This window comes from Neophocaena asiaeorientalis, unplaced genomic scaffold (assembly GCF_003031525.2).
Source record: "Neophocaena asiaeorientalis asiaeorientalis breed wild unplaced genomic scaffold, Neophocaena_asiaeorientalis_V1.1 scaffold79, whole genome shotgun sequence".
In the NCBI taxonomy this organism is placed as follows: Eukaryota; Metazoa; Chordata; class Mammalia; order Artiodactyla; family Phocoenidae; genus Neophocaena; species Neophocaena asiaeorientalis.
In genome coordinates this window covers 2,864,310-2,877,958 of record NW_020175402.1, presented here as the reverse complement: position 1 = coordinate 2,877,958, position 13,649 = coordinate 2,864,310, and the positions used below count along the sequence as shown (strand labels likewise).

Here is a 13,649-nt window from a genome sequence, read left to right as displayed (position 1 = left end):
TGGCAGTCATGAGGACAGAGGGAGCAATAAGGACCTTATTTTTTAAAAATTGTGGTTGTGGGGCTTCCCTGGTGGCGCAGTGGTTGAGAGTCCGCCTGCCAATGCAGGGGACACAGGTTCGTACCCCGGTCTGGGAGGATCCCACATGCCGCGGAGCGCGTAGGCCTGTGAGCCATGGCCGCTAAGCCTGCATGTCTGGAGCCTGTGCTCCGCAACGGGAGAGGCCACAACAGTGAGAGGCCCGCGTACCATAAAAAAAAAAAAAAAAAATTGTGGTTGTGATTAAAAATAGATAACCAACAAAGACCTACTGTATAGCACAGGGAACTCTGCTCAATTCTCTGTAATAACCTAAGTGGGAAAAGAATTTGAAGAAAAATAGGTACCTGGGGCTTCCCTGGTGGCGCAGCGGTTGAGAGTCCGCCTGCCGATGCAGGGGACATGGGTTCGTGCCCCGGTCCGGGAAGATCCCACATGCCGTGGAGCGGCTGGGCCCATGAGCCATGGCCGCTGAGCCTGCGCGTCCGGAGCCTGTGCTCCGCAATGGGACAGGCCACAACAGTGAGAGGCCCGCGTACCGCAAAAAAAAAAAAAGGAAAAGGTACCTGTATATGTATAACTGAATCACTTTGCTGTACACTTGAAACTAACAAAACATTGTTAATCAACTATACTCCAATATAAAATTAAAATTTTTTTTAAAATTGAGGTTGTGGATTCCAACCTGTCTGGCAGCTCCCTGAAGGAACAGCACAAAGGGCTTGCCTTTGTTTTGCCTGATTTGGAGCAGTACCAGGGCTGGGGGGGCAGCTTCCGGGATGCTTTTGCTGAAAGAATTTAAGGCACTGAGGCAAGGGACAGCACTGGGCTGCACAGTACACAGAAGGAAAAGCCTGCGCAGGAAGAGGCTGGGAAAGAAGAGACGGGGGTGCGGGGTGGAGAAAGAGAGGGCTTTTGAAAGCTCCGGTGTATCCTGGGGAATCAAGACTATTCATATACCCAGGGCTGGATGCGTGCTCCAAAAACACTTGAGAAGATGCTAAGCCTTCACCTCAGGTGGCCTTCAGGCTGGGCAGAGCAGCAAGTCAAAGTGAAGGCAGAGCTGTAAATAGACTGGTAAACGATGGAGTAGTGCCCCAGCACACAGCCAGTCTGCGAAGACTGAGAGAGGTTTTCTTCTTTTTTCTTTTTTCCTTTTTTTGGCTCTAGGTATTTAACAAAACTATCAAAACAAAACTGACCACCAAGCTAAGAGACACAGACTTGGATAGGCCACACACAACAGAAAACACATACTTTACAAAAAGAGTTGCGAAAAATCACTAAACAAGCAAACAATAAGAAACCACAACAAGCAGCAACAACAAACAGGAGGCCGGGTGTGGATCTGATTCCCGGAGCTGCCACATAACCTTGAAAACGTCCAGATTTCATCACGTTGTGCCATACCGATATCTAAATGCAGAACACTTCTGTCATTCCTCAAAGGAACCCCAAACCCACTAGCATTCATTCCCTGTTTCCCCTCCCCTCGTTTCCCGGCAACCACTAGCCTACTCGCTGTCTCTACGGATTTGCCTATTCTGGACATTTCATATAAATGGAACTCTACAATGTATGGTCTTTTGTGACTGGCTTCTTTCACTTAGCATAATGTTCTTAAGGTTCATATGAACCTTAAAAGAACTGGTTCACATGAACCAGTACTTCATTCTTTATTACGGCCAAATAATATTCCATTATATGGATATACCATTTTTTGTTTATCTGTTCATCAGTTACATGTAAATTATTTCCACTTTTTGTCTATCATGAATGTTGCTATGAACATTTGTGTACATCTTTTTGCATGAACATATGTTTTCAGTTCTCTTGGGTATATTCCGCTAGGAGTGGGATTGCTCAGTCATATAGTAACTCTGTGTTTAACTTCTTGAGGAACTGCCGAACTGTTTTCTATGGCGGCTACACCAAGTTACATTCCCACCAGTCAAGGGTTGTCATTTCTCCACATCATTGCCAACACTTGTTATTTTCCTTAAAAAAAAAAAAATTACGATAGCCATTCTAAAGAGTGTGAAGTGGTATCTAATTGTGGTTTTGATTTGCTTTTCCCTAATGACTGATGATGTTGAGCAACTTTTTAGGTATATAGTGGCCATTTGTTTATCTTTGGAGAACTGTTTATTCAAATCCTTGGCCTATTTTAAAAAATTCACATATAATAAAGTTGACTATTAATCATCTTAAAGCATACAATTCAGTGGCATTTAGTACATTTTCAATGGTGTGCAACGCTTTGCTTATTTTTATTTGTTTTTGTTTTTTTTTTTGCAGTACGCAGGCCTCTCACCGCTGTGGCCTCTCCTGTTGCGGAGCACAGGTTCTGGATGCGCAGGCTCAGCGGCCATGGCTCACGGGCCCAGCCGCTCCGCAGCATGTGGGATCTTTTTGGACCGGGGCACGAACCCGTGTCCCCTGCATCAGCAGGCGGACTCTCAACCACTGCGCCACCAGGGAAGCCCACTTTGCTTATTTTTAAATTGAGTTGTCTTTTTATTATTGAGTTGTAAGATTCCTTTATATGTCTGGATACTAAACCCTTGTCAGATATATGATTTGCAAATATTTTCTCCTATTTTGAGGGTTATAGTTTACTTTCTTGACAGTGTGCTTTGATGAACAAAAGTTTTTAATTTTGATTAAGTTTAATTTATCTATTTTTTTCTTTTGTTTCCTGTATGGTTTTTGGTGTCATCATTTTAAAAAATTGTTGTCTAATCCAAGGTCACAAAAATTTGTACCTATGTTTCTTCCCAAGAGTTTTATAGTTTTAGCTCTTAGATTTAGGTCTTTGAATTAACTTTTTAATTTTTAATTAATTTTTTTTACATGGTATGAGGAAGGAGTCCAACTTCATCCTTTTACATGTAGATATCCAGTTGTCCCAGCATCATTTGTTGAAAAGACTTTATATTCTTTCCCTATTGAGTGGTCTTAGCACCCTTGTCAACAATCAATTGACCAGAGGTGTGTGGGTTTATTTTTGGTCCCTGTATTGTAGTCCACTGATTTGTACGTCTGTCCTTATGCCAGTACCACATTGTTTTGATTGCTGTAGTTTTGTAATAATTTTTGAAATCAAGAAGCATGAGTCCTCCAACTTTGTTCTTCTTTTACCAAGATTGTTTTGGCTAGTTGGAGTCCCTGGCATTTCCACAGAATTTTAGGATCAGTTTGTCTCTAATTTCCCTTGTGATTTCTTCATTGACCATGGTTTAATTTTCACATATTTGTGAATTTCCCTCTTTGCTGCTGTGAATTTCCTTCTGTTATTAATTTCTCATTTCATCCCGCCACAAGAGAGGCCACAAGAGAAGCTGGGGCTACTCTTCATTGCAGTGCATGGGGTTCTCATTGCGGTGGCTTCTCTTGTTGCGGAGCACGGGCTCTAGGCGTGCAGGCTTCAGTAGTTGCAGCACGCGGGCTCAGTAGTTGCAGCACACGGGTCCTAGAGGGCGTGTGCTTCAGTAGTGGCAGCATATGGGCTCAGTAGTTGAGGTCCGTGGGCTCAGTAGTGTGGCTTGCGGGCTCTAGAGCACAGGCTCAATAGTTGTGATGCATGGGCTTAGTTGCTCCACGGCATGCGGGATCTTCCTGGACCAGGGGTCGAACCCGTGTCCCCTGCATTGGTAGGCGGATTAACCACTGCGGCACCAGGGAAGTCCCAGCCTGAGTTCTTTTTACATGGCTGGCCAGTTCTTCTACTAGAGAGAGCTCAGCCTTTGGAAACTGACAGACTGGGTTTGTTGTAAATATTAGAAATAATCATGACAGCGATAACGACAAACAACAGTACTTGTTGAGCACTTACTACATGCCAAGTACTATTCCAATTACTTCATATATATTAACTCATTTAATCCTCATAACAACCCTATAAGGTAGGTAGTATTATTATCTAATTTTACAGTGAGGAAGCTGAGGCACAGAGGATATGAGGTAGCTGGTAAGTGGATGAAGCAGGACTGGAACCCAGGTAGTCTGACATTAGAGCCTATGCTCTTAACTATTATGTCAAACTATGGAATATTTAAAGCTCTAGAACAATGCCTGACACAGGATAAGTATTCAATAATTAGTAGCTATTATCAAGGGCTGGGGAATTGGTTCTTGACTCAAAGGTTACTAGGCTAGTACAGAATACAGACACTTTACAGAGGAGGGAAGAATAGCATTCCAGACACTTATTCAGTGCCTAGTGTGTGCCATGCACTGACTGCCAACGTGCCATGTGCTGTCCCGGTCCTCATGCAGTATATATTAAACACCTGATTATTTTTAAGCACACTTCAGTTAGAGCTACCTAGGAGAAGCACAGATGCCTGATCTAGTGTGTGAGAGACCCAGGATTAAGGGAAGTCAGGGAGGCATCTTTGAAGAATGGTTTCAGAGAGAGATCTGAAGACGTAGAGTGATGGGGGTGGGGTGGGAAGCCCCCATGGTGGGAATGAGCACGGTGCCTTTGCGGAATGGAAAGAAGGTGATGTGGAGGGATAAGACCCAGGGGGAAGTGGGCTCAAAGGCACTGAGAGGTAAAAGGGGATGTGTGTGTGAGAGCTTGAGGACCAATGAGGGCTTCTATATAGCTGGGCGAGGGTCCACAGAAGCTAGAAGAAACGTGAGTGTAGAGGGATAAGGCTTAGGGGTGGGCTGGTCAGATTGGGAGGGGGCTTCTCTACTTCAAAGGGTTTGGATTTGGGCTTGGAGATGATAGGGAGGCTCTGAGTGATGTCACTAGGACTGTTTCTAAAAGAGAAATCAGGGTAGCAGGATCTAGAAGGCCATATCCTTCAGACTGGGGGGCCCAGAGACTCTCTTCTACAAAGGTTTTGCTGATACTGACAGTTTTAAGGGATTCAATCACCATATCCTCATTTCCATCTGTGCCCTTTGCTAGCTTCCCATTGTTCCCCTTTCTTACTTTTCTCTGAAGCTTCCTCCCACTTTATCAAAGAAAGGCTTGTCCTTCACTCATGTGGAATCTTACTCTGGTATATTGCCCCAAATTGTAAAACCACTAAGAAACCCAGGGGAATTTTGAAATTTTGTTTCCTGGGAGATTTCTTTAGTGATAAATGCCCATTCTAGGAACTGTTTTCTCTCCCCCTCTCATACGTATTCCTGTAAGCCATGACAGATATCAGAATGGGATAACTTGGCCCTTGTTAAGATATTCTGAAATCAGAAAGTCTGATTTAACTGATGTTTGTACAATAAAAACTAGCTTTGTTAATTAGGTTACACCTACAGTTATAAGTTTTGACAAAAATATATTCAAGCTAGGGATAAATACATGTACAAATATTTATAGTAAATATTTGCATTATATTCTAGAGTTAAAATATATGTACACATATATGTATTACAGTACAGTAAGGGCAAAGGTGTAGTAACATTAATAATATTTCAATTTCCCCAATCCTTTCTGGATACATGAGATTAACCCAATGTGCCTCTAAGTGAAAAAAGTGACCGGCATAATTGATCATGCTTTTTTGGTAAACTTCACGGAAACTGTAAAAGCAAAAACAAATCCTGTTCTAAATTAAGTGTGTCTAGTACGTTGCTTTGAACAAAAATGAATGAGGTCCTAATCATACTGTTAGCTGATAGGTCAATAAAACTAGTTTATCACTACATGATTTTTAGCACATAACTTGGAAGGAGTTGAAAGAATTCAGTGATACTGCTGTAACAATACTTCTTCCATTCAGGGTACATGAAGAGGCTCAGTACTTCTAGCCATAAAAACCAAAGCTTGCTACAGGATTGATGCTAAACTCTATCTCATTCTACGAATTAATAATAATATTTACCTTGAATATTGAAAATCAAGTCCAAATCTTTTCAGATACATTTTTCTAATACAAAGTTATTTTTGTTCAATAATGATGATAAAAATTTATACTGCATTAATCAATTGCTTTTATTCAATTGTATAAAAAATTCTGTATTGAATCAATATCTATGAACCTTATATCAAAGGAAATTTTAAAAAAGAAATTTGGTTACATACTCTACATTCTTTCTTGTAGAGAAGTATGATAGGTGTCCGTAAAAATTTTAAGTATTGAAAGACAGACACATATAAACAAAGAAGAACAAGAGTGTTTTTGCTCACCACCCAATTCTGCAAGGATTAAGCTGTAATTTGTTGCAGTCGATGACCGACAGTACACTCTGAATGGAAATTAAGACAATGACAGGATGCTCTGTGCTTGGACAAGCAGGCCCCCTAGATAGTTAGATGCACATCTCAGGAAGAATTTTAATGAACCCAGATTCTTGCATCTTCCCACACATAAAAAAAAGCACTAAATCGTTAACTTGAGATATCTGTTGTCTGTGACCAGCAGTAATCTTTTACCAAGATGTATACTTTACCGCATGTATTTCCTAGCCAAAAATCACATACGTATAAACTGGTTTCCCTCTCAACCTCTTCAGAACAGCTTCCTCAGAGCTACTGAGCGTCTGTCTCCCAGGCTATAGTCCTCAGTAAGGTCTCTGAAAAAAACTTAAGTCACAACTCTTAGGTTGTGTCTTTTTCTTCAAGCTGACACAATTTTGGGATAAAATTCTGTGGGGAAATGGAAGGGAAATAGAAATTCAAGAAGGAAAAGGAATGATGTAAACTTTCCAGCTGTTAAAGAAGAGTCTTTTCAGAAGTCTGATGGTAGGGATCAATGGTCTTTATATTCTGGGGGCTTTAGTTAAGTACGTGTAAGAGTTAAAAAAAATAATTTAAATGTGTCAGGAATTACATACTTTGTGAATATTTAAACTTGTAATCAAAAGTTTTAAGTTTTAGATGTCAATGAAAAGAAAGTGTGAGGAAATACACAGTGTTTCCTTAGAGGGGCAAGTTTGAGGACCTCAAAGGAAGCCCTGCACTACATGTGGTTCCTAAGGATTGAAAGCAAGGACCTCAACCTCATGGAAGGCAAAGAACTTGGGGCCAGGCAGGCACTCTGCCTAATAACTCAGTTTACATACGCTAATGAGTAAATTGTTACAAAGTGTTAAGTGGCAGTGATTTTGCAGGAACTGCCTTTGGCAGGTAGGAGACAAAAAGACTCTGGTTGCTGTTCCAAAAACACTTCAAAGCTGCTTTAACACCGTAGTGGGAGACAGGGGAGAGCTGGAAACAGGCCCCAGGAACTGTGCAGAAACGGAGACCTGAGCAGGGGCGTTCAGAGGACAGCTACAGGTTCAGGGTCGGCAGGCTGCTGAGATCTGCTTCACTAAGCCTCGGTTCCGCTCTCTTCTGCTAGTGGATGATGGTGCCCCTCTGTCAGAGCTGGTGCATGAACTTCTTGAGATCATGTGGAAGAAACACTTAACTCAGTAAATAAGAATTAGGGTGAACCATAGAAATTGCCAATATTCAACCAGTTTTGACCTACAAAAGTGGTAGTTTCTTATCGTTCGACCTACAACTGATGGCCACTACATTATTATTACCCAGAGATACCAAGCTGTCCTCTGATGAGACTGAATCCACAAGGCTGCTGGAGAATGTGCTGTGAAATGTGACATAAAATGGAGTCATTTAAGTCAGGGTTTTAAAATGGGTCTGTAGATCCTACATGCCACAGAGCAACTAAGCCCGAGCGCCACAACTACTGAGCCTGCACTCTAGAGCCCGCGAGTGAGCCACAACTACGAAAGCCCGCGTGCCACAGCTACTGAGCCTGCCTGCCACAACTACTGAAGCCCGCGCGCCTAGAGTCCGCGCTCCGCAACAAGAGAAGCCACCGCAGTGAGAAGCCCGCGCACTGCAACGAAGAGTAGCCCCCGCTCGCTGCAACTAGAGAAAGCCCGTGCGCAGCAATGAAGACCCAATGCAGCCAAAAATAAATAAATAAATTTATTTTTTTAAAAAAATGAAATGGGGTGGGAGGCCATTAAGGAGGTGGACCTTGTATATGTCCTCACTGGCTGGAGCCATAAATTTCTGAACCAGGCCAAACCATGAATACTCTAAGGACTCTGCAAGAACGCTTGCCACTTGTCACAGTACCAAACTGCCCCCCCCACCCCCCAGTGATGGCCTGAGCGCTCAGTCACGCTCAGGCAAGACTAGCTTCTCCCTCCAGCGCCAATGAAAGTCCCTTGTGATGCAAACTTCCCTTCTTCACCTTTAAAAGCCCTCGACTTGACACCTGAATCTGTGTGCCCTGAACTGTAATTCTTGGATCCCAAATGAACTCTTTTTGCTTGATTACGGCCTCCTAGGTCTATTTAGGTCGACAGTGTTGCTAACAACTCGCCAAGGGGAAGTAAAGAGATGAAGATAGGAAACAAGCAGCTGTGGCCACACAGACAAGTCAATGCTCAGGGAGGAGGCTGTGGAGGGGTGAAACCAGGACGTGAAATTGTGAAGCTCACAGGGGTAAACCAGTCTAAGCATCAAAAACAAGGTTAAGGGCTTCCCTGGTGGCACATAAAAAAAAAAAAAAAAAAAAGGTTAAAAGGTTACCATAATAATATTTATGGAGCATTTATATATTATATCACATGTATTATATATATATATGTCAGGCATGGCACTAAGCCCTTTCTACGCATCACCTTTGAGCCACAAATAACCCTATGAAGTGGGTACTACTATGAGTCCTATTTTTAGCACACAAGTTGGAAGGAGTTTAGAGATGAATGAAGGAAGACTCAGAGTAGTTAAATAACCTGTCCAAGGTGAGGATGGGAGAACTTAAAGCTAGAGGTCTGACTTCCAGTTTCCTGATGAGAATCTGTGTCCCACTGTATTCTCTGGGGTGTCCTTCAAAGGTGGCAAGATAAAGAAAAAAAGATCCCCACCTTGTAAGGGCTACATTCCCACTAATGACACAGGAAGCTGAGGTTTCTTTTAAAAGCCATTACCTCAAGCATATTAATCTCCACTCATAACGACTGGCTACAGACACAGTTAGTAACAGCGCAACTTCACGCCCTTTCATCCAAGGGTTTCAAAGGGCTTCGTCAATGCTAATTATGCCCCAAACCCTTGTGATGTGGTGGCTGGTTCAATTTTATCAGCATTTAAAGTCAAGCAAGGAAGCTCCCAGCAGCCCGGGGGTTACACAATTTGAACACACACCTACCAGCCGTCCTCAAGTGCCTGGTGGAGGGCAATTCAGAGTTGAGGCGACAACCAGCAGGGCTCCTGACATTAAGTCCCTCCTCCAAACCTCAGCACTGGAAACTGTGAAATGGTGGTGTCCAGGTCTACTGGCAGGGAGGGAGGAGGACAGCAACGGGAGCCTCCAGCTCTGGACACTGCTGGGAGACTTCTCGACCCAGCATGCTCTGCTTTTGGCTGAGGAACCACCCGGGGGTTTTCACCAAAGTTATTCAAAGTGTTAAGTGCTCATAAGTACATGTGGACGGCTAACCCAGGACAGGGATTCGATCTTGGGATCAGTGACTCTGTGCCTTACGAAAAGGTGCAGACTGAAACACCGGTGCTCCCACTGAGGGGCAGGTTCAAGCCATGGCTCCAACAGACCCAGCCATCAAGGGAAGGGGGCAGCAGACCCAAAGTCACTTCCCTCTCTGCTTCGGCTTACCGATACAGATTTTGAAGACCAGCAGACCTGGGCTGGGGTCCTGGCTCTGCCACTTACTGCTGTGTGACTTCAGGGCAATCACTCTGAAGCCTCAGCTTCCCCTCTGAAAAATGAAGCTGACTGTAAACCCTCATGTAATAAATATTAAAACAATTCTAGCTGCTACCATTATTATTTTTACAATTTTTATTTTTATCATCATCATTAGCAACAGCTCTAAGGACCTTTCTGGCTCTGATCTTCTCTGATCCAAGAACTGACCTTTCACCAGCTACAACTCTGAAAGAAAAGAAACTGTTCGCAGAAAAGCAGCCAAAGGTCGCAGAGGCAGGAAACCTCGGATACTGGTATCCAAGTGAAAGCTCAGCTCAGATCTCCTGTTCCAGCGCCTGCTTTACATCTGCCGACAACAGCATCCATTTACATACCGCAGTGACAAGACTGTCATCCCTTGCTATTTAAACGGAACTCTCACAGTCCTTTGGGCTTAAAATGCTAACAGTTAAGTATAAACTGCATTCTGGCTTGCTCTGAGGGTTACTCATATTCAAATACAAGGGAGGCAGCAGGCTGGCTAATGGGCTCTGCTACACCCATGACCTGGCTTCAGGCCAGCTCCCTGACGTTTACCTTCTCCAGCAGGTAAGGCGTTACCTTATCTACGACTGCTATTGACACTTAATAACCAGTATCGGGGAGAGAAGGGGCCTTGCAGAGTGCCCAGCACAATGTAGGCAAGAGGAAGTGGTGGATAAAACCACGGGCTCTGGCAGAGCACAGGCTTGTTTCAAATTCCAGTTTTATGACCTATTGACTGTGCGGTCTTGGGAAAGTTAATTAACATCTCTGTGCCAGTTTCCTCATTTGTAAGATGGGGATATAATAGTACTTACCTTATGGGACTTTTGTGAGGATTAACAGTCCCCGTTATAGTAAACACAGCAAATGTTAGTTGCTATTATGATGATGCTTACCATAGTAATTGTGAATTGGCTATAAAAGTGTGGATAAAGGACCTATATTTTCCTGCCAGGAAGACTGACAAAGGCTTCATGAAAAAGGTGATATTTGAGCTGGAGCTGGAAGGGTGGATAGGATTACCACAGGCAGAAAACTGGAGATGGTACAGGCAGCTTCAGTTTCCTTTTCTGTAAATTCAGGTCATCCTCATAACTACCCTATAGGATGAACTTAATGCTGATGTGCAGAGGAATTACATGACTTTCCCCAAGTTATAATGCTACAAAGTGATAGAGCTGGGACTGGAAGCCAGGTCTCCCTGATTCCAAAGGCCATGCTCTTAACACCCTGCTGAATCTCTCTTTTTGTGCCAAATTCTGTCCTAAAGGGTAGATACTTGTGGAAATGGCTTCCCCGCCACCCTTCTAGACTCTTTCAGGGAGGAGATATCTCAATTACCTACATAGCTCCCGCCCCACCCAGCATAGGCACGTATATGGCAGGTGCTCAGTTGAGAGACCTGTTTGCTAAATAGAAGTGAGGCCCGACTCTTGCAGGCTGAAACAGAGCCTCCAGTGTCAGAGACCCGCAGGGATGCCGACCCTCGGGCAGCTCAGCCTGTCGGTCTCACAGACCACCTTCCCCCAACAACCAGAATCCATTCCCTGCTGGGTAGGGTGAGGGCGGGGCTGTAACTCAGGGCAAACTGCTTGTTTCTAGCCATCCCCCGATCAACGTGGACCTGGGGCCTCTCAATGTTTTCCCCAAAGGTAGGAGATGCCTCCAGGAAAACCCACCCAGCCACAAGCCCACAGTGTGGAGACACCATGTTTGCTGGAGGACCCCACCCCCAGCCACTACTGATTGGACGAATGTAGACACCTGACCCAAGCTGGGCCAATCAGATCCTCCCTCTTTTGAACGTGTGATTAAGAGTTCTACCACCTTTCAAGCCCCACGGCCCTTCTTGCCCCTGGGTTCCATGAGCTACCCTGTAGCCTTATAATAATTTTACCTTTCCCTTCAGCGTCTCTGAAATGGATTTTTATTCCTTGCAACCAAAATAGCCTTAAAATCAAAGAGGAAAGAGACAGCTTCCCCTTAGAACCCCTTCCCCTTCCCCCAGGCAGAATTAACTACTCCTTCCTCTGCTCTGTGCACCTTCATCTGTTCCTGTTTGTAACCACGAGACATTTCTGAGTCAAGCGGTGAGTCAAGCCCCTCCTGCATGCCTAGCGCGGGGCTACGTGCTTTCTCACTGATCCATGCAGCCGAGGAGGGATGAGGGATGGAGGGAGGTGTTGCTACCACCATCCTACCCATAAGAGAAGCTCTGAGGGTTACCTAAGCCCTACATCTAATCACGTAGATAGGAACAGGTAGGGATTTGAAGCCTAGCCTTCTTCCCTTTATTCTCCCTGGTACTTCGGTCAGCTCATCACCCTTTGTTCACATGCCTATCTGCCACCTCAATTCTTAAGCTTTTTGGTAGAGTCACTATGACTTATTTACCTTTTCTCTGGCACGAAGATACTTCTGTAATAAGTAACTGAATAAAATTTGTGATTAAAATGGAAACTTATTAGACACCTCATCAGGGAGAGTGTTCTGTGTTTGTCTATTTGGCATCCATTCACCACAAGGGCAATTATATTAACTATATTTTCTTATTTTCTGTATTCTTGATGCACTGGCATTTGTGACCTCGCTTGCTGGGGAGAGACTGCCTCTTCCAGGGCTATCCAATTCTTTTTTTTTGCAGTATGTGGGCCTCTCACTGTTGTGGCCTCTCCCGTTGCGGAGCACAGGCTCCAGACACGCAGGCTCAGCGGCCATGGCTCACGGGCCCAGCCGCTCCGTGGCATGTGGGATCTTCCCGGACCGGGGCATGAACCCGTGTCCTCTGCATCGGCAGGCAGACTCTCAACCACTGCACCACCAGGGCAGCCCTATCCAATTCTTAGAGATAGCAAAGGGGCATGATCTCCGGGATGGTCACTGCAGCATTTACAGTCATCCCAGATTAGAAACAACCTAAACTTCCAACAATAGGAGGTCTTTCCAGCAAATTTTGATACAGCAGCTCAACAGATTACTGCGCAATCATTCAGAAAGCATGCTTTCAATCACCACTCAATGACGTGGGGAAATAGTCCACAAATAAGGTTAAGGGAAACAACCAAGAAACAAAACTCTCTATACAATCTGATCCCCAATCTGTAATACCAGAAAAAGACAGGAAGGAAATACACAGAAATATCAACAAAGGTTGTCTGAGTAATGGAGCAGGTGATTTTTTAAAAAAATCAAGTCTTCTAAGTGGGAATGAATTCCTTTTAAAATATTTCTCTACCTTCCTATTTTTACGTATTTTAATGAACATTTCTTTTGATTACACATTCTCTTGTACGCGTGGAGGGTCTGCCTGTTTCTGCCAGCGATAGGCACGCGGACCCTGGATGTATCTGTTAGCCAATGCTGCACCGTGTTACTTTCTTGTTAGAAAAATATAAAATTCCCAAACCAAAAAAATAAAAGCTCTTGCCTTGTAGGAGAAGGAAGCCTCACTCACAGGGTCAGCACTGCTCGCGGGCGGGAGCTGCTGCAGCTGCAGGGCTGCTCTGTGGGCTCCGTCCATGGTGGTCTAAAGGTACATCCCACCGGGCCTGGTTTGGCAGCTGCAGCTGCTGCTAAGCCATCTTTCCTTGTGGGGTTCGCCTCCTTCCACCAGCCATCACTTTCCCACACGGAAGGAGTACTTCAAGGCTCTTTTGGCCAATTTACAGCCTTTTCCTCATCTTCCCTCAGAGACGTGCCAGTTTCTAGGTCTCTTCCCAGGCACACAGACAGGGATGCGTTTCCTGATTCTCGCGGTGCTCTAGAGGGTGGGGAAGAACATTAAAAATGCATGTACAATAAAACATTGAAACATTATCATCTCAAATAAAGATATGGCTCACCTACCTCAAAGCCTTTTCCCGGCCCTTTAAAAACCCCATCCCTCGCCTCCTTTGCTTCCTTCCTTCCATCATATCCTAATTTAAATGCTACCTTTAT

At 44.3% G+C, this 13,649-nt stretch overlaps 1 protein-coding gene across 6 annotated transcripts in view; it reads right to left on the bottom strand.

The window, feature by feature from the left end:
• Positions 1-13,649, bottom strand: part of NIPAL3 (NIPA like domain containing 3) — a 51,794-nt gene that overhangs the window by 35,161 nt on the left and 2,984 nt on the right. For 5 of the 6 annotated variants that reach the window (XM_024766656.1, XM_024766661.1, XM_024766657.1 and 2 more), the window contains one exon: positions 13,138-13,470. In XM_024766656.1, coding sequence (XP_024622424.1) covers positions 13,138-13,230 — 93 coding nt within the window. In that variant the 5' untranslated portion in view covers positions 13,231-13,470. The remainder of the gene's footprint in view (positions 1-13,137; positions 13,471-13,649) is intronic. The other variant, XM_024766660.1, reaches the window with a different exon arrangement.